General features: G+C 38.0%; 1 protein-coding gene across 1 annotated transcript in view; it reads left to right on the forward strand.

Moving 5' to 3' along the window:
- Positions 1-552: 552 nt before the first annotated feature.
- Positions 553-27,034, forward strand: part of LOC133642889 (sterol regulatory element-binding protein 1-like) — a 65,072-nt gene continuing 38,590 nt past the window's right edge. The window contains exons 1-8 of the mRNA XM_062037302.1: positions 553-1,205; positions 6,678-7,238; positions 9,113-9,288; positions 9,378-9,515; positions 15,097-15,315; positions 17,790-17,904; positions 20,401-20,558; positions 26,548-26,761. Of these exons, the coding sequence (XP_061893286.1) occupies positions 1,100-1,205; positions 6,678-7,238; positions 9,113-9,288; positions 9,378-9,515; positions 15,097-15,315; positions 17,790-17,904; positions 20,401-20,558; positions 26,548-26,761 (1,687 nt within the window). The 5' untranslated portion in view covers positions 553-1,099. The remainder of the gene's footprint in view (positions 1,206-6,677; positions 7,239-9,112; positions 9,289-9,377; positions 9,516-15,096; positions 15,316-17,789; positions 17,905-20,400; positions 20,559-26,547; positions 26,762-27,034) is intronic.

The raw sequence follows: 27,034 nt of genomic DNA on the forward strand, positions 1-27,034 counted from the left end.
ATATTTTTTATAAATGTGTTTGTTATTCAATAAAAAAATTAATAAAATAAAATTAAAAATAAATAAATAAATATATATATATATATATATACATATATATTATTTTTTTTATTGAACAACAAACATACATTTATAATTCACTCAACAGTCAAGGCACTTTCAACAACAAGGGAAGAAAACAAGGAAATACAGAGAGTAATAAATAATTAAAAAATATATAATAAAAAAAAAAGGCTACCTAAATCACTTTAAAAGTGTTTTAACAAAGATACCAATATATGGGCTTTTGTACTCTTAATCATTCTCCAATATGTTACTGACTATTTCTTCAACCTATGAAAATTTGGGGTATTTCCTTGTCCTTGCATAGACGCGCATGATGTAATCCCAGACTCACAGTTGTGACGTCATATCACCCCACTCCGCTATCTCGTTTTCAATTGGTCACTTATTCTGGTTCTACAGGAGGCGTTGCCGCTGCGGGTCGAACAAGCTTGACATATATTTTTATTTCCACGCTCGCTTCCCATTGGCTCTTGACGGACAAACCCTAGCCGCGCGCCTCCCGGTAAACTTACCGAAATTCGACTGGAGTTTGATGAGCTGACACATATTTATGAATAGTAGTGCGGTAATAAGGTAGTTCTGGCACCATATAACGTCCCTGTTTCGCATTAGAGATCACATTCTGTCAGGAGACAATCACGACGAGTCCGGAGTGGGTAAACACGGAAGCGATTTCTCTGCCGACGTTGTGATTGGCTGGCAAACCCGTCCGTCATTATCAAAGAGATCCAGAGTGGGTAAACACGGAAGCGATTTCTCTACCGACGCTGTGATTGGCTGGGAGACCTGTCCGTCATTACCAAGCGATGATGGCGAGCTTGGCAAGCGTCGTAAGCATGTTAGTACTGAATGGGCTTTAGTGTTTGGACAAGTTTCCCCTCAACCGTCATGGGAGCAGCACAGATGACACAAAAACACTATTAATGGTCATCTTTGAGAATACTCTGTCAAATGTAGTCACCTGAGAATCCAGAGACTGGAATATTGCTTTGAGGGGTTTTTACACTGGAAACCAATTTTTTTTTTTTTAAAGATGAACACCTTGTCGTTTGACGATTCTTCGTTGGATAATCTGCATCCAACACTGTCGCTTCACGACCCCAGTGACCTCGACACGGCCCTCCTAAACGACATCGATGGTAAGGATATATTTAACCAGCTAGCGTGCTTAGTTAGCATTGCGGCTAATATCAAACTGGCGATTGTTACTACTGTGAATATTTTATTTTTTTTAATTTGCAGCGTGCGGTGTTTACTTTGTCTTAAATTATACAAAACAAACAACCAGGGTAGTAAAAAAAAAGAGAAAAAAAGGATAAAGTAATAGTGTTTAACAGGCGATGCTAACCACGTGATCGACCCGCCCACTGCCAGACGGAGGTTACTGGCGTTCATTCCTCGTCCCCTCATTTAACCTTAAACATCCATCCATTTTCTACTGCTTGTCCCTTTCGGGGTCGCGGGAGCCTATCTCAGCAACATTCGGGCCTTAAACATCAACTTTCAAAATACGTCCGCAAAAGCTACTCCATTTGTCACGTTTGCTAACTGCGTCGATGCGCATGCGCTGTTATACTAAACCTATTGTTTTGAGGAATTGTTAACTCTTTATTTTTGTTGCTGTATGTCTCATGTTATGGTGGTGTAAAAAGTTTTAAAACAACAATAACATAAGTTGCACACTGGACGTGACATTGGTGTTTTGGCGCTTCACACGCTTGACCGATAGTAACCCCTTCTAAGTGACGTAGCCCTCCCTTTCCTGTTTTCTCCCAGACGGACTCTGATTGGTCGGAAGCGATCACCTCATCCAAAACATTAGACTTAGACAAACTTTAATGATCCACAAGGGAAATTGTTCAACACAGTAGCTCAGTTACAATGATGGAAAGGACAATGCAGGTATAAATAGACTAATATAGCTATAAAAAAAATCTAACATATATACAAATATATCCATAATATGTGTACAGAGTAATTTATATACAGATATATTATATTATGTCTATAACATATATACAATATAAACCAATGACCATGTACAATATTACAGTATATATGACAGCAGCAGCATAAAATGGAGAGTAGGTCCAGCAGGAAATAGAAAATAGACATTATAAACAAAGAGAAGTAGCTAACATGTCAGGTAATAGGCAGATGTCATCTTAACCACGATGCTGCACAATAAGTCACACAAAATAACTTTTAATTGTGTGAACCCTCCGAAGCATCACACAATTAAAAGTTTTTCGTTTTCTACACCAAAATTCATCTACCGTAATTTCCGGACTATAAGCCGCACCTGACTATAAGCCGCACTAGCTAAATTTAGGGGAAAATACAGATTGCTCCATATATAAGCCGCACCCGACTATAAGCCGCAGGGTTTTGATGTGTACCGTAATTTCCGGACTATAAGCCACACCTCGCTATAAGCCGCACCAGCTAAATTTAGGGGAAAATACAGATTGCTCCATATATAAGCCGCACCCGACTATAAGCCGCAGGGTTTTGATGTGCACCGCCATTTCCGGACTATAAGCCGCACCTGACTATAAGCCGCACCAGCTAAATTTAGGGGAAAATACAGATTGCTCCATATATAAGCCGCACCCGACTATAAGCCGCAGGGTTTTGATGTGTAATTACCGTAGTATATAGGGGTTCCTGCTACCACGGAGGGGATTGTCGGGACAGAGATGACTGTTTGGGAACGCAAAGCGTCCCATTTATTAACAATAAATCTTTCAATCATTCAATCAAACTTTCACATCTTTGACATGGCGAACAGCATTCGTGCAGAGTACAAATAATACAACGGTGCAAAGTAATACAAAGCGCTCGCCTGTACGTTATCAAAATAACCAGCCTACCGGTATATGAAAAGTCAGTCTTTAATCATTGTGTCATCGTCTTCCTCCTGCGTACTAAAACCACCGAAATCCTCTTCGTCGGTGTCGGAGAAGAACAGGCCGTAAATAAGCCGCACCCTTGTATAAGCCGCAGGGACCAGAACGAGGGGAAAAAGTAGCGGCTTATAGTCCGGAAATTACGGTATTTATTATTATTCTTCTATTTCGTGGTCTTCTCCAGATTTTACCTTCCACATTTTTCACCCGATTCAAACCGTTCCAACTTCAAACTGTTCAGTAGTGATGGGTTGATGAGGCGTCATGAAGCGTTTCGACACATTGCAAAACTGTATTGATACTGCGTCACTAAATACTGACATCTGCTGGACATTAAAAATCCCTACAGGCAACCTATTAACAGACTCAACTGACACTGATTTTATGACCTAGTATAAATGATAAATGGGTTATACTTGTATAGCGTTTTTCTACCTTCAAGGTACTCAAAGCGCTTTGACACTATTTCCACATTCACACACTGATGGAGGGAGCTGCCATGCAAGGCGCTACCAGCACCCATCAGGAGCAAGGGTGAAGTGTCTTGCCCAAGGACACAACGGACGTGACTAGGATGGTAGAAGGTGGGGATTGAACCCCAGTAACCAGCAACCCTCCGATTGCTGGCACAGCCACTCTACCAACTTCGCCACGCCGTCCCCACACAATAATATAAACCAAGTCATTGTATTTTTTCATTTAGGATTATTTCATATCTTCTTTTAAATAAAAATATATTTTTTATCTTTTTTAGATACAGTCAATAAATAATGTGAACATGTATCATAACATGGAAATCTAAGAACGTGTTGTGAATGAGGATGCTTGTGGACTGGGATTTTTATTTATTTTTTACACATTTTTATTTAAAAAAAACAGTTTTTCCAACGTATTAAATTTTAGACGATTTCTCTTCTTAGTTATTATTTCTCCGGCTGTAGAAAAGACCCGCTCACAGGGCACAGAGGAGGCGGCAGTGCGACACAGTTTGCGTATCGGTCACGTGACCGAAACAGCTCATTATAGGTCACGTGACTTTCTAAAAGCGGTACGCGCACCGACACAGGGTGTTGCTCTATGAGCTCGACGCATGCGCCGATACATTGGTGTTGCCGGACCCATCACTACTGTTCAGCCTATTCGGGAATCGCAGACTTTCCCTTGACAAATTCCAAAAAAATTCCCAGATTTCCCCCGAATTGTAGGATTTCCGGGCACATTTTTTCCCCATTCAGAATGAATTGGCCATTTTTTCCAACTTCCACCATTTCCACATTTTTCAACCTATTCAAACCATTCCACCTTCAAGTAGGGGTGTAACAGTACACAAAAATGTCGGTTCGGTACGTACCTCGGTTTAGAGGTCACGGTTCGGTTCATTTTCAGCAGCAGGACTTTTAACAGGGGCCAGGAAACGCCAGCATATAACCCCAATTCTTGAGAGTTGGCACTGGCTCCCTGTTCATCTCAGAATTGATTTTAAAACCTTGCTGTTTGTTTTTAAAGCTTTACATGGACTGGCACCTCAGTATATCTCGGACCTCATCCAAATTTGGGCACTCCGAGCCAGCTCCAGCTCGTGGTGCCCAAGACCAGACTTAAAACCAGGGGAGACAGGGCCTTCTCTGTGGTCGGCCCTAAGCTCTGGAACACTCTGCCCCTCCATGTTCAAACTGCTTCCACAGTGGAGTGTTTTAAGTCTCGTCTTAAGACCCACTTTTATTCTTTGGCTTTTAACACTACGTGAGTTGTGTGGTCCTCTGTCCTCTGTTGTCCTCTGTGTTTTTTTTGTTGTTTTTAAAAAAAAATACATTTTGATTTCTATTTACTGTTTTAATTGGTTTTACCCTTTAAAATCGTTTTTAATCATATTCATTTTTATATTGGTTTTATATTGGTTTTATATTTATTTATTTTTTGTTTTTATTCAGTCATTGGTGGAGCATAATATTGTTTTTAATGTTGTTTTTAATATTGTTTTAAACATGGCTGTGCAGCACTTTGGAAACATTCTTGTTGTTTAAATGTGCTATATAAATAAAATGGATTGGATTGGATTTTCGGTACAGTAAGAAAACAACAAAATATACATTTTTGTGTTATTTATTTACCAAATTTGCAAAATCTTCCACCAAAAATATTTTTCTTAGTGTAATATATAATGTGAAGTAATGGGAACCTTGGATAGGTCAATAATTCATAATAACATTGATTTTGATTCAATATTATGTTTTGAGCAATGACAGTTTGAAAGAAAAAAAAACAGCTTTGTTTTATTAGTCAACATTGCAACTTTTTCTAAATTACATTTCACATTTAAGCTTTTTTATTTCACTTTTGTTATGTTTTTGTTTATTTGAATAGTATTTTTAGAATGTGCTGTGGGCCTTTAAAACATTAGCTGTGGGCCGCAAATGGCCTCCGGGGCACACTTTTGACACCCCTGCTATAGATAATAAAACATTAAATGTGATAAATCTATGGATAAAAAGCAGAGCCTGGCGACGCATGCGCGTTTATCAACTCAAAACGCCGGACATTTGAAGCATTTAAGAAACTCCGCCCTGACCTCTCCGCAAAAGAGGACATGTCCGGTGAAAAGAGGACGTATGGTCAGTCTATCCTAGCCCGTTAGCTGCTAGCATGCCGTGTGTTGTGCCTCGGTGTGCATTGTTTACAAAACGTGCGTTACGCTACCTAATATGTCCGTGTGGAAACTCGTTCGGCACACCTCCGAACCGAACCGGAACCCCCGTACTGAAACGGTTCTATACAAATTCACGTACCGTGAATAACTTCAACACATTCCACCATCCTGGAAAATCAAAGTTGTTTTTTTTCCAAGTTCCAAAAAAATTCCACCCTTTTTTCTGGCGACTACTCCTCCCACATTTTTCAACACATTTCAACCGTTCCACCGTCAAAACATAACTCTTAATTAGGACAAAAAAACAAAGTTTATTTTTTTTAAATGTAAAAATTCCCGGTTTTCCCGAAATTCCAGGAATTCCGTAATACCATTTCTCAATTCAACATGTTACTACTTCAACATTTCTTGACCGATTTAAACAATTCCAACACCAACCAATTCAGCTCATCAGGACAATCATGTTCCTAATCGTTTTTTTTTTGTTTATTTTTTAAATCCTGCTTTTCCCCAAATTTTAAAATTTCCTGGAAGTTCCCATTGAAATGAATGGGACATTTTTCCAAGTTGCACAATTCCCACATTTTTCAACCTATTCAAACCATTCCAACATCAACACATTCCACTCATCCTGGACATTCAAACTAGCACTTTCCCAAGTATCAAACCAAATTCCGGTTTTTCCTGGAAATTGAAACTCTTTAACATTTAAACCATTCCAACATTAAAACTATTCTGACATTCATGCTATATTCTGTCAGCATTTCAGTTCAACTTCAGCATTGGAGCATTCACACGCAATTACTTCAAGGATTGCCTCTTCTAGTTGTATATTATTATCTGTAATTGGGACTATTTTTAAATGTGTTTCTGTAATTGCTTCTATTTGGTAATGCAGTAATGTCTTCCTGTTTGCTTTAATATTGACTACATTGCCTACCAGGCATAATTATTAATTAACATTGTGCATGATGTAATGTCAATATCAAAACATCACACCAAATGTGCATGTCTTCCTCTCAATGGTTTTCTGTTTTGTTATTGTTTGTTGCCAGACATGCTTCAGCTCCTTCACAACCAAGAAGGGGAATTTGGACTCTTTGACAACCCTCCATACGCCGGACCGACCACCAATCTAAACCTTTCCTGCCTCCCTCAGTCCGTCTCGTCGTCCAGCCCCCTTCCCACCACTACGACAGCACCTTTATCCTCTTCATCCTCCTCCATTTTAAGCAGCAACCCCCATTTGGATGCGCTCCTGGGCCCTCCCATCACCCGCAGCTCATCTACCCCGGACAAAACCTTTCAGCCCGTTACCTTTCGGCAGTCCCCCCTGTCTCCGGTGTCAAGCTCCATACCACGGCAGCAGCAGCAGGCCTCCCCGCCGCAAGCTCAGAGTCTCAGACAGCCTAAGGTGGAACCGTCCCAACCCATTCCAGGTCATTCTTCTCCTCTCCAGGCAGCGTCACCTCATGGATCACCGCCAACAAACCCTGCGTTAAGCGCCACAAGCGTCCAACTTTTTGCTACCCCGGTACTCCAGCCTCAGCCTCCAAACCTGCCACAGACACTACTTCAGACCCAGACTCTGAACAAAGTCCAGAACAACTACATTGGTATGTACTGTGATGGTTTGTCTTCATGTACAGTGTATTGTTTTTTAAATCCAATAACCATGCAATCAGATAATTTTAACCTATTTGATCATACTTTAATAAAATACACACCCGGTAAGTTGACAAACATTTACTTTTTAATATATAAAATAATTATACTACGAGGATATAGTCAAATAATACAACATTATGTTAAAATTGTCACAAAGTCAAGATGTTAAACAAATAAAAGCTTTATGAATCTATACTAATAAGTAGAGATGTCCGATAATATCGGCCTGCTGATATTATTGGCCGATAAATGCGTTAAAATGTAATATCGGAAATTATCGGTATCGTTTTTTTTATTATTGGTATCGTTTTTTTTGTTTGTTTGTTTTTTTTACACTCATTCACACAAAAGGGTTGTTTCTTTCTGTTATTAATATTCTGCTTCCTACATTATATATCAATACAGTCTGCAAGGGATACAGTCCGTAAGCACACATGATTGTGCGTGCTGCTGCTCCACTAATAGTACTAACCTTTAACACTTAATTTGACTCATTTTCATTAATTACTAGTTTCTATGTAACTGTTTTTATATTGTTTTACTTTCTTTTTTATTCAAGAAAATGTTTTTAATTTATTTATCTTATTTTATTTTATTAATTTTTTTTTTTTTTAAAGTACCTTATCTTCACCATACCTGGTTGTCCAAATTAGGCATAATAATGTGTTAATTCCACGACTGTATATATCGGTTGATATCGGTATCGGTTGATATCGGTATCTGTTATTAAAGAGTTGGACAATATCGGAATATCAGATATCGGCAAAAAGCCATTATCGGACATCCCTACTAATAAGTGTACATTCTGTCATAGGTATTACAGTTGTATTAAAAAAAATATATACATAATATATAAAATAATATATATATTTTTGTAAAAATAAGCAGAACGTTTTTCTTTATTTTGTATTTATTTTACAAGAATAAAGTTGCACTTATACCACTCAACATTGTTGGATGTTCTATGTTTGATTTATAATACGTTTAAAATATTTAGGCCCTGTTCGTAAAAAGCTTTATGAATCTATACTAATAAGTGTACATTCTGTCATAGGTATTACAGTTGTATTAAAAAAAAATATATATACATAATATATAAAATTATGTATATATTTTTGTAAAAATAAGCAGAACGTTTTTCTTTATTGTATTTATTTTTCAAGAATCGAGTTGCACTTATACCACTCAACATTGTTGGATGTTCTATGTTTGATTTATAATACGTTTAAAATATTTAGGCCCTGTTCGTAAAAAAGCTTTATGAATCTATACTAATAAGCGTACATTCTGTCATAGGTATTACAGTTGTATTAAAAAAAAATATATACATAATATATAAAATAATATATATATTTTTTTGTAAAAATAAACAGAACATTTTTCTTTATTTTGTATTTATTTTACAAGAATCGAGTTGCACTTATACCACTCAACATTGTCGGATGTTCTATGTTTGATTTATAATACATTTAAAATATTTAGGCCCTGTTTGTAAAAAACAATGTTTTTTTGTCATAAAAATTGTAGGTTTTTTTCCTTACAGTGTGGCTGTAATCCTCATTTGCACGTTAATAATAATAATAAAAAAATGTATATCATTGTTTAGCATATTCTTGTCCTAAATCTTCTCCAGGATTGGCTCAATTTAAAATAAAAAGTATTTTCTATCGCCCTGACCTACTATTTCCTTGCCACAGACAAGACAATTCAGGTGACCCATTGAATCCTGTTATTGCTTCCTTATCACAGATAGAGGTTCACCGAGTGGTCTACAAATCTTTAACCCGAACTTTCCGCTGTCTTCTACTTTCCTCACCTCCAGCCTCCAACCCAGGCAAAGTGAGCCAGCCCCTTGCCGCCTTGCCCCCCTCGCCTCCTCACGTTCCGCCGGTGACCATCCAGACTCCGCTGCAAGGGTTGCCCACCACCTCTACCTTGTTGACCACGTCGGGAAGCCCACCGACTCAGACCCTCATGCCTCATATGCAGCAAGTACCTGTAAGTGCACAAGAGGGTGAATGCAGTGCGCTTGGATAGATATGATTATGAACTTGAAGAATAACACAGGACATTTGAACCTTTCTCAGGTGATACTGCAACCCCAGTTTATCAAAGCTGAATCTCTGGTGTTTACAACGCTGAAGCATGACCCCTGCATCGTCACTACCATGGCCTCCCCTGCTCCCCTGGTTTCTACCACGACAGCTCACAGCACGCCACTGCAGGTAAATCATGATATACCGTATTTTCCGGACCATAGGGCGCACCGGATTATACGGCGCACTGCCGATGAGCAGGTCTATTTAGGTCTATTTTCATACAAAAGGCGCACCGGATTATAAGGCGCATTAAAGGCCTACTGAAATGAATTTTTTTTATTTAAACGGGAATAGCAGATCCATTCTATGTGTCATACTTGATCATTTCGCGATATTGCCATATTTTTGCTGAAAGGATTTAGTAGAGAAAATCGACGATAAAGTTCGCAACTTTTGCTCGCTGATAAAAAAAAAGCCTTGCCTGTACCGGAAGTAGCGTGACGTCACAGGAGCTAGTATTCCTCACAATTCCCCGTTGTTTACAATGGAGCGAGAGAGATTCGGACCGAGAAAGTGACGATTACCCCATTAATTTGAGCGAGGATGAAAGATTCGTAGATGAGGAACGTTACATTGAAGGACTTGAGAGGCAGTGATGGACGTATCTTTTTTCGCTCTGACCGTAACTTAGGTACAAGCTGGCTCATTGGATTCCACACTGTCTCTTTTTTCTATTGTGGATCACAGATTTGTACTTTAAACCACCTCGGATACTATATCCTCTTGAAAATGAGAGTCGAGAACGCGAAATGGACATTCACAGTGACTGAACATGTAAATACACGATTAATAATATTCAGCTTTGCGAAGCTAAAAAAATAGAAGCTAACCTAGCTACGTAGCCAACGTGATAGCATCAGTCTCAAATGCAGATAGAAACTAAATAAAAAAAAACCCTGACTGGATGGATAGACAGAAGATCAAAAATACTATTAAACCATGAACATGTAAATACACGATTAATAATATTCAGCTTTTCGAAGTTAAAAAAATAGAAGCTAACCTAGCTACGTAGCCAACGTGATAGCATAGCAGTCTCAAATGCAGATAGAAACTAAATTTAAAAAAACCCCTGACTGGATGGATAGACAGAAGATCAAAAATACTATTAAACCATGAACATGTAAATACACGATTAATAATATTCAGCTTTTCGAAGCTAAAAAAATAGAAGCTAACCTAGCTACGTAGCCAACGTGATAGCATAGCAGTCTCAAATGCAGATAGAAACTAAATTTAAAAAAACCCTGACTGGATGGATAGACAGAAGATCAAAAATACTATTAAACCATGAACATGTAAATACACGATTAATAATATTCAGCTTTTCGAAGCTAAAAAAATAGAAGCTAACCTAGCTACGTAGCCAACGTGATAGCATAGCAGTTTCAAATGCAGATAGAAACTAAATTAAAAAAAACCCTGACTGGATGGATAGACAGAAGATCAAAAATACTATTAAACCATGAACATGTAAATACACGATTAATAATATTCAGCTTTTCGAAGCTAAAAAAATAGAAGCTAACCTAGCTACGTAGCCAACGTGATAGCATAGCAGTCTCAAATGCAGATAGAAGCTAAATTAAAAAAAAAACCCTGACTGGATGGATAGACAGAAGATCAAAAATACTATTAAACCATGAACATGTAAATACACGATTAATAATATTCAGCTTTTCGAAGCTAAAAAAATAGAAGCTAACCTAGCTACGTAGCCAACGTGATAGCATAGCAGTCTCAAATGCAGATAGAAACTAAATTAAAAAAAACCCTGACTGGATGGATAGACAGAAGATCAAAAATACTATTAAACCATGAACATGTAAATACACGATTAATAATATTCAGCTTGGCGAAGCTAAAAAAACAGAAGCTAACCTAGCTACGTAGCCAACGTGATAGCATAGCAGTCTCAAATGCAGATAGAAACTAAATATAAAAAAACCCTGACTGGATGGATAGACAGAAGTTTAAAAATACTATTAAACCATGAACATGTAAATACACGATTAATAATATTCAGCTTGGCGAAGCTAAAAAAACAGAAGCTAACTTAGATGCGGCGGCGGGCTTACTCACTGTAGTGCGTCTGCTATCCTGCTCAAAACACAACACAACCTCCTGGTGTTGGTGTTGCTGTAGTCCGCTGCTCCACCGATCGCACCTACAACTTTCTTATTTGCAGTCTCCATTGTCCATTAAACAAATTGCAACCAACACAGATGTCCAGAATACTGTGGAATTTTGTCGAAGAAAACAGAGGTATTTGAATTGGGTCCAAACACTTCCCTTGACCTCGTGACGTCACGCGCATACGTCATCATACCGCTACGTTTTCAAGCGGAAGTTTCCTGGGAAGTTTAAAATGTCACTTTATAAGTTAACCCGGCCGTATTGGCATGTGTTGCAATGTTAAGATTTCATCATTGATATATAAACTATCAGACTGCGTGGTCGCTAGTAGTGGCTTTCAGTAGGCCTTTAAAGGAGTCATATTATTATTATTTTTTTTCTAAATGTAAAAGACTTCCTTGTGGTCTACATAACATGTAATGGTGGTTCTTTGCTGAAAATGTTGCATAGATTATTAAGTTAAAGTACCAATGATTGTCACACTCACACTAGTTGTGGCAAAATTATTCTCTGCATTTGACCCATCAACCTTGATCACCCCCTGGGAGGTGAGGGGAGCAGTGAGCAGCAGCGGTGGCCGTTATATTTGACAGACCATTTACAGCAGGGGTGTCCAAACTTTTTCCACTGAGGGCCGCACACAGAAAAATTAAAGCATGTGGGGGCCATTTTGATATTTTTCATTTTCAAATCATAACAAAATATATGCATTTTTTATTTATTTTACCTTTAGGGGTCCCGGGGACCATAAAGGGTCTCAGTCATTAAAATGTTAAAAATAAATCATATTATTATTTTTTTTAAATTATTTAGTGCTTACAGTAAATCTCTATATCAACTTCAAGTTGATATAAAGTAATACAAATTAAAACCATTTTTTTATGGCTTTTCTGTCAAAAACAACTTAGTTTTTTTTATAGTAAAACTGAAATATGCAGTATTTAGTAATTAGAGCCCTAAAAGATCAATAATGCAGGACACCATTGATTTTAATTCTTTCATATTTTTGAGTAATCACAGTGAAAAGAAATAAAAAATCACTAAATATATTTGGGATCCAAAAGGTGCCCCACTCATAAAGTGATACATTTTTATTAGGTTTTTCTTTTACTTTCAACACTTAAGTTACGAGATCAACTTCAGATATATCTGTCCATTTTATGCTGGAACTATTATTTTGTTTGTTTTATGCGCTTTTGTCAAAGAAAACTTTTATGTTTTTATATGGCTACTACTAGAGATGTCCGATAATATCGGTCTGCCGATATTATCGGCCGATAAATGCGTTAAAATATAATATCGGGAATTATCGGTATCGTTTTTTTTATTATCAGTATCGTTTTTTATTTTTTTTTATTTTTTTTTTTTTATTAAATCCACATAAAAAACACAAGATACACTTACAATTAGTGCACCAACCCAAAAAACCTCCCTCCCCCATTTACACTCATTCACAAAAAAGGGTTGTTTCTTTCTGTTATTAATATTCTGCTTCCTACATTATATATCAATATATATCAATACAGTCTGCAAGGGATACAGTCCGTAAGCACACATGATTGTGCGTGCTGCTGGTCCACTAATAATACTAACCTTTAACAGTTAATTTTACAAATTTTCATTAATTACTAGTTTCTATGTAACTGTTTTTATATTGTTTTACTTTCTTTTTTATTCAAGAAAATGTTTTTAATTTATTTATCTTATTTTATTTTATTCATTTTTAAAAAAAGTACCTTATCTTCACCATACCTGGTTGTCCAAATTAGGCATAATAATGTGTTAATTCCACGACTGTATATATATCGGTATCGTTTGATATCGGTATCTGTAATTAAAGAGTTGGACAATATCGGAATATCGGATATCGGCAAAAAGCCATTATCAGACATCCCTAGCTACTACACAATATATGCAATATTTACCACATAAAACATTTTCAAGTGAAATATTTGAAGTAATTGGAGCCCTGAAAATAATTCATTTTAACATGGATTTTTTGTCATTATTATTATTTTTTGAGCAATGGCAAAAAAACAAAAATGAAGAAAGACAAAAGAAAAAAAAACAGCCTGCATGGCAGCTTTTGTGTCAACATTGCAACTTTTTCTCGTTAGATTTCACCTCATTCCACTTTTTTTAATGTTCTTTTTTATTTTTACAATAGTATTTCCAGAATGTGTGGCGGGCCGGTAAACAATTAGCTGCGGGCCGCAAATGGCCCCCGGGCCGCACTTTGGACACCCCTGATTTACAGACTTTCACGTCGCTTTCTCTTTTATGTTGAAAGAGAAAGTATGCGGATATTAACAGTAAATGAACAAGTAGATTAATAATCAATTTTCTGCCACTTGTCGTTAATAATGTGTACAAAATAATAGGTGTATAAATGACACAATATGTTACTGCATATGTCAGCAGACTAATTAGGAGCCTTTGTTTGTTTACTTACTACTAAAAGACAAGTTGTCTAGTATGTTCACTATTTTATTTAAGGCCAAAATTGTTCTTCCATTGCAATAAGAAACATATGTCAAATTTTGTTGTTAAAATAGACAAAATAATGCAATTTTTTGTGGTCCCCTTTATTTAGAAAAGTATCGAAATACATTTTGGTACCGGTTCCAAAATATTGGTATTGGGACAACACTAGAAGGGACTTGTAAATTCCGTATTTTTCGGATTATAAATCACAGTTTTTTTCATAGTTTGGCCAGGGGTGTGATTTATACTCTGGAGCGATTTATGTGTGAAATTATTAACACATTACCGTAAAATATCAAATAATATTATTAAGCTCATTCACGTAAGAGACTTGGCGTACAGTGTTTCCCATAAACTGCCAAGATACCTGTGGCGGTGGGGGCGTGGCTATGGGCGTGGTCACCATGACATCATCGAGTAATTTGCATAATTTACTATAATGATATGATTTTCTCTAAAAAGGCTCAAAAAATGTACACTTACTAATTAATAATAACAGTTTTGTTTTAAACGTCCATCCATCCATTTTACAATATAATTACAACACTTTATGTACATATTTATATACAGATTTGAACAATAAGTTATTCACTGTAATATATTTATTAATTGTGGTTCTTACAAAAAATATATCTTATAAAATATAAAAGCTAAAATGTCTCTTAAAGCTCTGCCCCTTTAATTAGTGCATACTAAATAATTTAACTGTAGCCTACTACTACAACCATATTATTTACCAGCAACATAAAGTGAAACAGAGGCAGAGGTGTCCTGCCACAGTCAGTAACAAATAAACAGAAAACAGTAGTGGTCAAATACAAATAAGGCAACAAGAGAAGTATCCTACACTTCTCTTTTATAAAGTAAATCTGAACAGCCGATATGGGAATCTACATCAACTATATGATTTGCCTGAGAAGCTGGACAGGACAAAAAAAAATAAAAACAATTTTTTTTTTAAATTTTAATTTTAATTTTTAATTTTTTATTTTTATTTGTGGCGGACGTAATTCTTTCGTGGCGGGCCGCCACAAATAAATGAATGTGTGGGAAACCCTGGATTATACATCATGTATTCTTTTCCCAGGCTTTTATGAGCGGGGGTACCTTCCTGACGACCCTGCCCGTCATGGTGGATCCTGACAAACTACCCATCAACCGCATCATTACCAACGACAAGAACGCCACCCTCCCACCAAAGGGGGAAAAGCGCACCGCACACAATGCCATCGAGAAGCGATACCGCTCGTCCATCAACGACAAAATCCTCGAACTCAAAGACTTGGTGGCGGGCACTGAGGCTAAGGTGGGTTGTCTTGTAGCAGAAATGATATGTGAACATGAAGGGGTGTTGGGGCTTGTTAACCGGGGCATAACTTTTCCACTACAGAGGTGCCTTGGGCCTACTCAAATATTAACACTAAATCATTAATCTTTGTCTTGATTTTAAAGACGTTCAATCATTACATCTAACCTACTTACAGTTTACAACCTTGTCAAATGAAATGAAATTATGTCTCAATCACAAAGATTCTTTATTTAACAAATAAACCTTAGGATTAGGTCAGGCTGATTAGAAAAATAAGTACTAACGAAACATACTGCATGTGAAGGGACTAGGGTTGTACGGTATACCTGTATCAGTATAGTACCGCGATACTAATGAATCATATTCGGTACTATACCGCCTCTGAAAAGTACCAGTCCACCACCACCCCGTCGTCGTCATGACATTGCTGGTTTACGAGCAGAAGAGCATGTTCGGCAGTGCACAATCACGGAGTACTTACAAGCAGACACAGTGTGTAGACAGAAAAGGGAGAACGGACGCATTTTGGCTTAAAAAGTAATGATAAAGGTGAAGTTATAACACTGAAACACCCTCAGGAAGAGGTGCTTTAAGACATGGCTAACTAGCTAGCTAGCGGCTAAAGTCCATCCCCAGTCTGCAGTGTTTTAGCTACTTCTAAATCACTAATCCTCGCCTCCATGGCGACAAATAAAGTAAGTTTCTTACAAGTATCATTGTGGAGGTCTCGCTCCTCCGGGTTCCTTGGACCACCAATGACGGACATGATAGGCTTGACGGTTTGGAGATTTTGTTTATTTTGCAATAAACCATCTTCTCTGCTTTTCAGCACTCGCCTCTCGTGCCCATCTCGCTCTTACGGTTGCTTTTCAGCCTTCCGCGTCTCCGTCTCGCTCGCGCTCGGGTTCGTTCTCGGGTTCGTTCTCGGGTTCTCTCTCTCATCAACTCCGACTTCACCAACCACGTCCTTCTCTGCTGCTGCCCTTTTGTAGAGTGACAGGTGATCAGAAAACTGTGCCCAGGTGGGCCATCTACGCACCTGTCGCCGATCTCGAAGCCGGCCCCGGCACACCCCGCCTCGCTGCAGCTCCGCAGGCCACGCCTCCTCACAATCATTATCACTGAAGGACGAGGAATAGCTAAACATGCTTCACTAGACACCGTAGCTCACCAGCGTCACAATGTAAACAAAAGCCTTTGGTGGATCTACACCCGACATCCACTGTAATGATACCAAGTACAGGAGCGTATAGTCGATACTACTATGATTACATCAATATTTTTTAGCATCACAAAATCTTCTTTTGTTTTTTTTAACATTTATATTATGTTTATAAACTCAGAAAATACGTCCCAGGACACATGAGGACTTTGAATATGACCAATGTATGATCCTGTAACTACTTGGTATCGGATCGATACCTACATTTGTGGTATCATCCAAAACTAATGTAAAGTACCAAAGAAGAGAAGAAGAAGTGATTATTACATTTGAACAGAAGTGTAGATAGAACATGTTAAAAGAGAAAGTAAGCAGATATTAACAGTAAATGAACAAGTTGATTAATAATCCATTTTCTACCACTTGTCCTTAATAATGTTGACAAAATAATAGGTAGATAAATGACACAATATGTTACTGCATATGTCAGCAGACTAATTAGGAGTCTTTGTTTGTTTACTTACTACTAAAAGACAAGTTGTCTAGTATGTTCACTATTTTATTTAAGGACTAAATTGTTCTTCCATTGCAATAAGAAACATATGTTTAATGTACCGTAAAATGTTTTTGTTAAAATATAGACGATAATGTAATTTTTTGTGGTCCCCTTTATTTAGAAAAGTATCGAAATACATTTTGGTACCGGTACCAAAATATTGGTATCGGGACAACACCACAAACTTGTAAATAACTGACAAAAATACAATTTACATACAATTATGTTAAGCTAAAATAATTAAAATTAATGATATACCTTAACAAAACTGTCAATAATAAAGTGAGAATGAAAATACAGCTTCACCACTTTAGTCCTAATTTTTGCGCTTCAGAAACTGACCCATGACTTGAGCTCCAGACTTCTTTTGTTTGTTTGGATGTTATCATTACTGACATAAGTGGCTGAAAAGTGTATTACAACTGAGTAACGCTGTGGCCCATACAGAACACAGTGCAAAACAATGGTGGTTAAGAAACACTGCTTTGGGAGAAACTGATTTATAATAGCTATAAGCTTGCCATTTTTGTCCTTAAAAGAAGAAGAAAGTGATAAAGCAATGCTGTTTTTGATGCAATTGTTGCGTAATATTCAGCGAAATGTAGTTTTACTCCTGGTTTGATTTAGGCTACTTTTCTGTCTTTTTAAAAGGTTTCTGCTAGTTTTCCCTTGTCACTTATTCAAGAAAAAATGCAGACTAAACAGCCTAATACACTCGAGTAATGGCTGGTTCTTTTTCTTCTGTGCCCCCAGCTGAATAAGTCGGCAGTGCTGAGGAAAGCCATCGACTACATTCGCTACATTCAGCAATCCAACCAGAAGCTCAAACAAGAGAACATTGCACTGAAAATGGCAGCCCAGAAAAACAGTATGTGCTCGACATGCCCCTTTTTCTTCTTTTCAAGCTTTGCTGCAATTTATGGAGGATGACCTTTTTTTATGATGACCTTCAAGTAGGGGTGTAACGGTACACAAAAATTTCGGTTCGGTACGTACCTCGGTTTAGAGGTCACGGTTCGGTTCATTTTCGGTACGGTAAGAAAACAACAAAATATACATTTTTGGGTTATTTATTTACCAAATTTGCAAAATCTTCCACCAAAAATATTTTTCGTAGTGGAATTTTTGATGTGAAGTAGGGCTGCAACAACTAATCGATTAAAATCGATTATAAAAATAGTTGCAGATTCATTTAGTCATCGATTCGTTGGATCTATGCTATGCGCATGCGCAGAGGCTTTAAAAAATAAAAAATAAAATTTTTTATATTTTTTTTTACCGTATTTTCCGCACCATAAGCCACACCTAAAAACCACAAATTTTCTCAAAAGCTGACAGTGCGGCTAATAACCCGGTGCGCTTTATATATGGATTAATATTAATATTTATTTTCATAAAGTTTAGGTCTCGCAACTACGGTAAACAGCCGCCATCTTTTTTCCCCGTAGAAGAGGAAGCGCTTCTTCTTCTACGGTTAGCAACCGCCCCCATAGAAGAGGAAGAGCTTCTTCTTCTACTGTAAGCAACCGCCAAGGTGAGCACCCGCCCCCGTAGAAGAAGAAGCGCGCGGATATTACGTTTCATTTCATCTGTGTGTTTCTGTAAAGACCACAAAATGTCTCCTACTAAGAGACACGCGTACAAGGTTCCACTGACTTTTGATATTCATGTGAACCGCACTGTGGGTACAACGGGAGCACGTACGGTGAATATCCGTTAGCTTGCCATGCTAACGGCCAGAAACTTCCACCCATGGTGATATTCAAAAGGAAGACCTTGCCAAAAGAGAACTTTCCAGCCAGCGTCATCATAAAAGCTAACTCGAAGGGATGGATGGATGAAGAAAAGATGAGCGAGTGGTTGATAGACGTTTACGCGAAGAGACCGGGTGACACCGAAGAAGAAGAAGAATTCGAGGGATTTGTGGATGAGTAATAACTTCAGAACGTGAGCTTTAAATGTTTATTTTGTGTGTTGTGTGTTCGAGCAACGTTGAGTTATTGATGTTGCTATTGCTCTGCACTATTTTGAGTGTTACTATTTTTGTGATTGCACATTTGCACATTACATTTTGGGAGTGAACAGAGTTGTTAGAACGCTGGTTTGTAATATATTATTAAAGTTTGACTGACCTATCTGACTGTTTTTTTGACATTCCCTTTAGCGCAGCATAGGTGCGGCTAATAACACGGGGCGGCTAATAGGTAAACAAAGTTTTGAAATATGCCGTTCATTGAAAGTGCGGCTAATAACACGGGGCGGCTTATGGTGCGGAAAATACGGTAAATAAACCTTTATTTATAAACTGCAACATGTACAAACAGCTGAGAAACAATAATCAAAATAAGTATGGTGCCAGTATGCTGTTTTTTTCTCAATAAAATACTGGATAGGATAGAAATGTAGTTTGTCTCTTTTATCCGATTATTAATCGATTAATCGAAGTAATAATTGACAGATTAATCGATTATCAAATTAATCGTTAGTTGCAGCCCTAATGTGAAGTAATGGGAACCTTGGATAGGTCAATATTTCATAATAACATTGATTTTGATTCAATATTATGTTTTGAGCAATGACAGTTTGAAAGAAAAAAAAACTGCTTTGTTTTATTAGTCAACATTGCAACTTTTTCTAAATTACATTTAACCTTTAAGCTTTTTTATTTCACTTTTGTTATGTTTGTGTTTATTTTAATAGTATTTTTAGAATGTGCCGTGGGCCTTTAAAACATTAGCTGTGGGCCGCAAATGGCCTCCGGGGCACACTTTTGACACCCCTGCTATAGATAATAAAACATTAAATGTGATAAATCTATGGATAAAAAGCAGAGCCTGGCGACGCATGCTCGTTTATCATAACTCTCTCTCTCTCTGTCTCTGTCTCTGCCCCTCCCTCACCAATGCTGCTGCGCGCACAATTTGTTTTGTTTTTAACCCCTTCTTAACCCTGAACGTACATTGAAAATACACGCAACCCTAACTCAAAATGCCGGACATTTGAGGCATTTAAGAAACTCCGCCCTGACAGCTGCGCAAAAGGGGACATGTCCGGTGAAAAGAGGACGTATGGTCAGTCTATCCTAGCCCGTTAGCTGCTAGCATGTCGTGTGTTGTGCCTCGGTGTGCATTGTTTACACAACGAGCGTTACGCTACTTAATATGTCCGTGTGGAATCTCATTCGGTACACCTCTGAACCGAACCGAAACCCCCGTACCGAAACGGTTCAATACAAATACACGTACCGTTACACCCCTACTTCAAGTGAACACTTCTAATAATCTCTCCATGAAGGGGCCGTTTGAGAATTCGAGGCGTGCTGATTGACTCTTAAACTTCTCATTCCTCCTCGTCTTTTCTGTAGAGTCTCTCAAGGACCTGGTTGCCATGGAGGTGGATGGACCAGCTGACGTGAAGGCGGAGCTACCAACCCCACCGGCCTCTGATGTGGGATCCCCCACTTCCTTCTCACACTGTGGCAGTGACTCCGAACCCGACAGTCCAATGGCGGAGGACACTAAGGTATGGGAGCTCACACGTGACTGCTTTTTATTGACATGGTATTAGTAATGAATGAATTAGCTTAGGCCTGGGCCGATAATACATTTTTCTTAAACGGTATATTGACCTACAAATTATTGCAGCTATAGTCGTGGTCAAAAGTTTACATACACTTATAAAGAACAAATGCCATGGCTGTCATGAGTTTACAATAATTGAACAGCTGTTTATTGGGATAAGGTAAACATCTGTTCAGTATTTTAACATAAAAGTGTTTGATTGTGAGGCATTAAAAGCCACAAAATGCAACGGGTCCATCAGACCCAAAAACGCTGGCTGAGTAACAACAATATGAACATTACACAAGGGTTTTAACTAGGTCACATCAAAGTGCATCTGGTATATTTTAGCAACATTTTAACATCTGAAGACGAGTAGGTCCTATTTGTTCCTAATGTCTCAGCAGTTACTGATATTCTGTTAATTTCCTGTTTAACTTGTACCAAATGACCATTGTTTTACAGAGCAAAATAAGGACAATAATGTGTAATAGTAGTTTTCAGATAGCTTCAATCAATCAATCAATCAATGTTTATTTATATATCCCTAAATCATGCCTAAATTACGAGTGTCTCAAAGGGCTGCACAAGCCACAACAACATCCTCCAGTGTTTCCCACACATTCATTTATTTGTGGCGGCCCGACACGAAAGAATTACGTCCGCCACAAATATAAAAAAAAATATATATATATTTTTTGTCCTGTCCAGCTTCTCAGGCAAATCATATAGTTGATGTAGATGCCCATATAGGCTGTTCAGATTTACTTTACAAAAGAGAAGTGTAGGATACTTCTCTTGTTGCCTTATTTGTATTTGACCACTACTGTTTTCTGTTTATTTGTTACTGACTGTGGCAGGACACCTCTGCCTCTGTTTCACTTTATGTTGCTGGTAAATAATATGGTTGTAGTAGTAGGCTAAAGTTAAATTATTTAGTATGCACTAATTAAAGGGGCAGAGCTTTAAGAGACATTTTAGCTTTTATATTTTACAAGATATTTTTTTGTAAGAACCACAATTAATAAATATATTTCAGTGAATAACTTATTGTTCAAATCTGTATATAAATATGTACATAAAGTGTTGTAATTATATTGTAAAATGGATGGATGGATGGACGTTTAAAACAAAACTGTTATTATTAATTAGTAAGTATAAATAAATACATTTTTTGAGCCTTTTTAGAGGAAATCATATCATTGTAGTAAATTATGCAAATTACTCGATGATGTCATGTGACCACGCCCATAGCCACGCCCCCACCGCCACAGGTATCTTGGCAGTTTATGGGAAACACTGTCCTCTGCTCAGATCCCACATTAGAACCTTTATTTAACCAGATACGGGCAAGGAAAAACTCAACCCAATGGGACAATGAGAAACCTTGGAGAGGACCGCTGTTGTGGAGACCCCCCCTCCTAGGGTGACCGGTGCAATGGACGTCGAGTGGATCTAGCATAATATTGTGAGAGTCCAGTCCATAGTGGATCTAACATAATAGTGTGAGAGTCCAGTCCATAGTGGATCTAACATAATAGTGTGAGAGTCCAGTCCATAGTGGATCTAACATAATAGTGTGAGAGTCCAGTCCATAGTGGATCTAACATAATAGTGTAAGAGTCCAGTCCATAGTGGATCTAACATAATAGTGTGAGAGTCCAGTCCATAGTGGATCTAACATAATAGTGTGAGAGTCCAGTCCATAGTGGATCTAACATAATAGTGTGAGAGTCCAGTCCATAGTGGATCTAACATAATAGTGTAAGAGTCCAGTCCATAGTGGATCTAACATAATAGTGTGAGAGTCCAGTCCATAGTGGATCTAACATAATAGTGTGAGAGTCCAGTCCATAGTGGATCTAACATAATAGTGTGAGAGTCCAGTCCATAGTGGATCTAACATAATAGTGTGAGAGTCCAGTCCATAGTGGATCTAACATAATAGTGTGAGAGTCCAGTCCATAGTGGATCTAACATAATAGTGTAAGAGTCCAGTCCATAGTGGATCTAACATAATAGTGTGAGAGTCCAGTCCATAGTGGATCTAACATAATAGTGTGAGAGTCCAGTCCATAGTGGATCTAACATAATAGTGTGAGAGTCCAGTCCATAGTGGATCTAACATAATAGTGTAAGAGTCCAGTCCATAGTGGATCTCACATAATAGTGTGAGAGTCCAGTCCATAGTGGATCTAACATAATAGTGTGAGAGTCCAGTCCATAGTGGATCTAACATAATAGTGTGAGAGTCCAGTCCATAGTGGATCTAACATAATAGTGTGAGAGTCCAGTCCATAGTGGATCTAACATAATAGTGTAAGAGTCCAGTCCATAGTGGATCTAACATAATAGTGTGAGAGTCCAGTCCATAGTGGATCTAACATAATAGTGAGAGTCCAGTCCATAGTGGATCTAACATAATAGTGAGAGTCCAGTCCATAGTGGATCTAACATAATAGTGTGAGAGTCCAGTCCATAGTGGATCTAACATAATAGTGTGAGAGTCCAGTCCATAGTGGATCTAACATAATAGTGTGCTAGTCCAGTCCATAGTGGATCTAACATAATAGTGTGAGAGTCCAGTCCATAGTGGATCTAACATAATAGTGTGAGAGTCCAGTCCATAGTGGATCTAACATAATAGTAAGAGTCCAGTCCATAGTGGATCTAACATAATAGTGTGAGAGTCCAGTCCATAGTGGATCTAACATAATAGTGTGAGAGTCCAGTCCATAGTGGATCTAACATAATAGTGTGAGAGTCCAGTCCATAGTGGATCTAACATAATAGTGTGCTAGTCCAGTCCATAGTGGATCTAACATAATAGTGTGAGAGTCCAGTCCATAGTGGATCTAACATAATAGTATGAGAGTCCAGTCCATAGTGGATCTAACATAATAGTGAGAGTCCAGTCCATAGTGGATCTAACATAATAGTGTGAGAGTCCAGTCCATAGTGGATCTAACATAATAGTGTGAGAGTCCAGTCCATAGTGGATCTAACATAATAGTGTGAGAGTCCAGTCCATAGTGGATCTAACATAATAGTGTGAGAGTCCAGTCCATAGTGGATCTAACATAATAGTGTGAGAGTCCAGTCCATAGTGGATCTAACATAATAGTGTGCTAGTCCAGTCCATAGTGGATCTAACATAATAGTGTGAGAGTCCAGTCCATAGTGGATCTAACATAATAGTGAGAGTCCAGTCCATAGTGGATCTAACATAATAGTGTGAGAGTCCAGTCCATAGTGGATCTAACATAATAGTGTGAGAGTCCAGTCCATAGTGGATCTAACATAATAGTGTGAGAGTCCAGTCCATAGTGGATCTAACATAATAGTGAGAGTCCAGTCCATAGTGGATCTAACATAATAGTGTGAGAGTCCAGTCCATAGTGGATCTAACATAATAGTGTGAGAGTCCAGTCCATAGTGGATCTAACATAATAGTGTGAGAGTCCAGTCCATAGTGGATCTAACATAATAGTGTGAGAGTCCAGTCCATAGTGGATCTATCATAATAGTGTGAGAGTCCAGTCCATAGTGGATCTAACATAATAGTGTGAGAGTCCAGTCCATAGTGGATCTAACATAATAGTGTGAGAGTCCAGTCCATAGTGGATCTAACATAATAGTGAGAGTCCAGTCCATAGTGGATCTAACATAATAGTGTGAGAGTCCAGTCCATAGTGGATCTAACATAATAGTGTGAGAGTCCAGTCCATAGTGGATCTAACATAATAGTGTGAGAGTCCAGTCCATAGTGGATCTAACATAATAGTGTGAGACTCCAGTCCATAGTGGATCTAACATAATAGTGTGAGAGTCCAGTCCATAGTGGATCTAACATAATAGTGTGAAAGTCCAGTCCATAGTGGATCTAACATAATAGTGTGAGAGTCCAGTCCATAGTGGATCTAACATAATAGTGTGAGAGTCCAGTCCATAGTGGATCTATCATAATAGTGTGAGAGTCCAGTCCATAGTGGATCTAACATAATAGTGTGAGAGTCCAGTCCATAGTGGATCTAACATAATAGTGTGAGAGTCCAGTCCATAGTGGATCTAACATAATAGTGAGAGTCCAGTCCATAGTGGATCTAACATAATAGTGTGAGAGTCCAGTCCATAGTGGATCTAACATAATAGTGTGAGAGTCCAGTCCATAGTGGATCTAACATAATAGTGTGAGAGTCCAGTCCATAGTGGATCTAACATAATAGTGTGAGACTCCAGTCCATAGTGCATCTAACATAATAGTGTGAGAGTCCAGTCCATAGTGGATCTAACATAATAGTGTGAAAGTCCAGTCCATAGTGGATCTAACATAATAGTGTGAGAGTCCAGTCCATAGTGGATCTAACATAATAGTGTGAGAGTCCAGTCCATAGTGGATCTATCATAATAGTGTGAGAGTCCAGTCCATAGTGGATCTAACATAATAGTGTGAGAGTCCAGTCCATAGTGGATCTAACATAATAGTGTGAGAGTCCAGTCCATAGTGGATCTAACATAATAGTGAGAGTCCAGTCCATAGTGGATCTAACATAATAGTGTGAGAGTCCAGTCCATAGTGGATCTAACATAATAGTGTGAGAGTCCAGTCCATAGTGGATCTAACATAATAGTGTGAGAGTCCAGTCCATAGTGGATCTAACATAATAGTGTGAGACTCCAGTCCATAGTGGATCTAACATAATAGTGTGAGAGTCCAGTCCATAGTGGATCTAACATAATAGTGTGAAAGTCCAGTCCATAGTGGATCTAACATAATAGTGTGAGAGTCCAGTCCATAGTGGGGCCAGCAGGAGACCATCCCGAGCGGAGACAGGTCAGCAGCGTGCCCAACCGATGCACAGGCGAGCAGTGCACCCCGGGTCCCGACTTTGGACAGCCAGCGCTTCATCCGTGGCCACCGAACCTGTGCCCAAGAATAATAAAAAAAAACATACGCATATAATTGATAGGAACTTTCTATAGCAAAAATTAGGTAAATATGATAAACATTACATAATAAAATATGTTACTACTAGGGATGCCGATAAATGCGTTAAAATGTAATATCGGAAATTATCGGTATCGTTTTTTTTTTTTATCGATATCGTTTTTTTTTTTGTTTTTTTTTATTTTTATTAAATCAACATAAAAAACACAAGATACACTTACAATTAATGCACCAACCCAAAAAACCTCCCTCCTCATTCACACAAAAGGGTTGTTTCATTCTGTTATTAATATTCTGGTTCCTACATTATATATCAATATATATCAATACAGTCTGCAAGGGATACAGTCCGTAAGCACACATGATTGTGCGTGCTGCTGGTCCACTAATAGTACTAACCTTTAACAGTTAATGTTTCTCATTTTCATTAATTACTAGTTTCTATGTAACTGTTTTTATATTGTTTTACTTTCTTTTTTATTCAAGAAAATGTTTTTAATTTATTCATCTTATTTTATTTTATAATTTTTTTTTAAAAGTACCTTATCTTCACCATACCTGGTTGTCCAAATTAGACATAATAATGTGTTAATTCCACGGCTGTATATATCGGTTGATATCGGTATCGGTTGATATCGGTATCGGTAATTAAAGAGTTGGACAATATCGGAATATCGGCAAAAAGCCATTATCGGACATCCCTAGTTACTACATAAGTATGAACCCATTTACTGTGTGTGTAAAATATTGCATGATAAACACATCCATGACAAAACTACTCTCTGCTTTTTATTATTTAAGAGCCGGTGCCAGCCTACGGCGTCATGTAATCTTGCACAAGTACTTCTGTGACAGACTCGAATAAATCTTATGCAGAATTGACGATTTTAATCTAAAACTCCCCCAAGGATTTATGTATAAATCACACGGCACAGTATACACCAGGGCATTTTTAGTCGCTTAAATTTGAATCACTTTTCTTCCTTGCCTTGTCTTCCACCAGCCGAACGCGGGTGTGTTGGACCGGTCGTCGACAGGTAGTGGCGCCGGTGGAATGCTGGACCGCTCCCGCATGGCGCTGTGTGCCTTCACCTTCCTCTTCCTGTCTCTCAATCCCTTGGCGACCCTGCTCTGCTCGTCTGGGAGCAGCTCGGCCGGTAGTGCAGCGAGCACACCCCATCATGCTGGCAGGAGTGTTCTGGGCTTGGACATTGCAGGTATACGTGCACACTAGGGATTGGCAATATAACATCTGTATCACAATATATACTGCGGCCTCACTGCAAAAAGTCAGTGTTCAAAAACAAGAAAAAAAAATACAACAATGAGGGGTATTTTATTTGAACTAAGCAAAATTATCTGCCAATAGAACAAGAAAATTTGGCTTGTCAAGACTTTCCAAAACAAGTAAAATTAGCTAACTTCAATGAACCCAAAAATACATTAAAATAAGTATATTCTCACTAATAACAAGTGCACTTTTCTAGGTA

Source organism: Entelurus aequoreus, linkage group LG25 (genome assembly GCF_033978785.1).
Source record: "Entelurus aequoreus isolate RoL-2023_Sb linkage group LG25, RoL_Eaeq_v1.1, whole genome shotgun sequence".
Taxonomy (NCBI): domain Eukaryota; kingdom Metazoa; phylum Chordata; class Actinopteri; order Syngnathiformes; family Syngnathidae; genus Entelurus; species Entelurus aequoreus.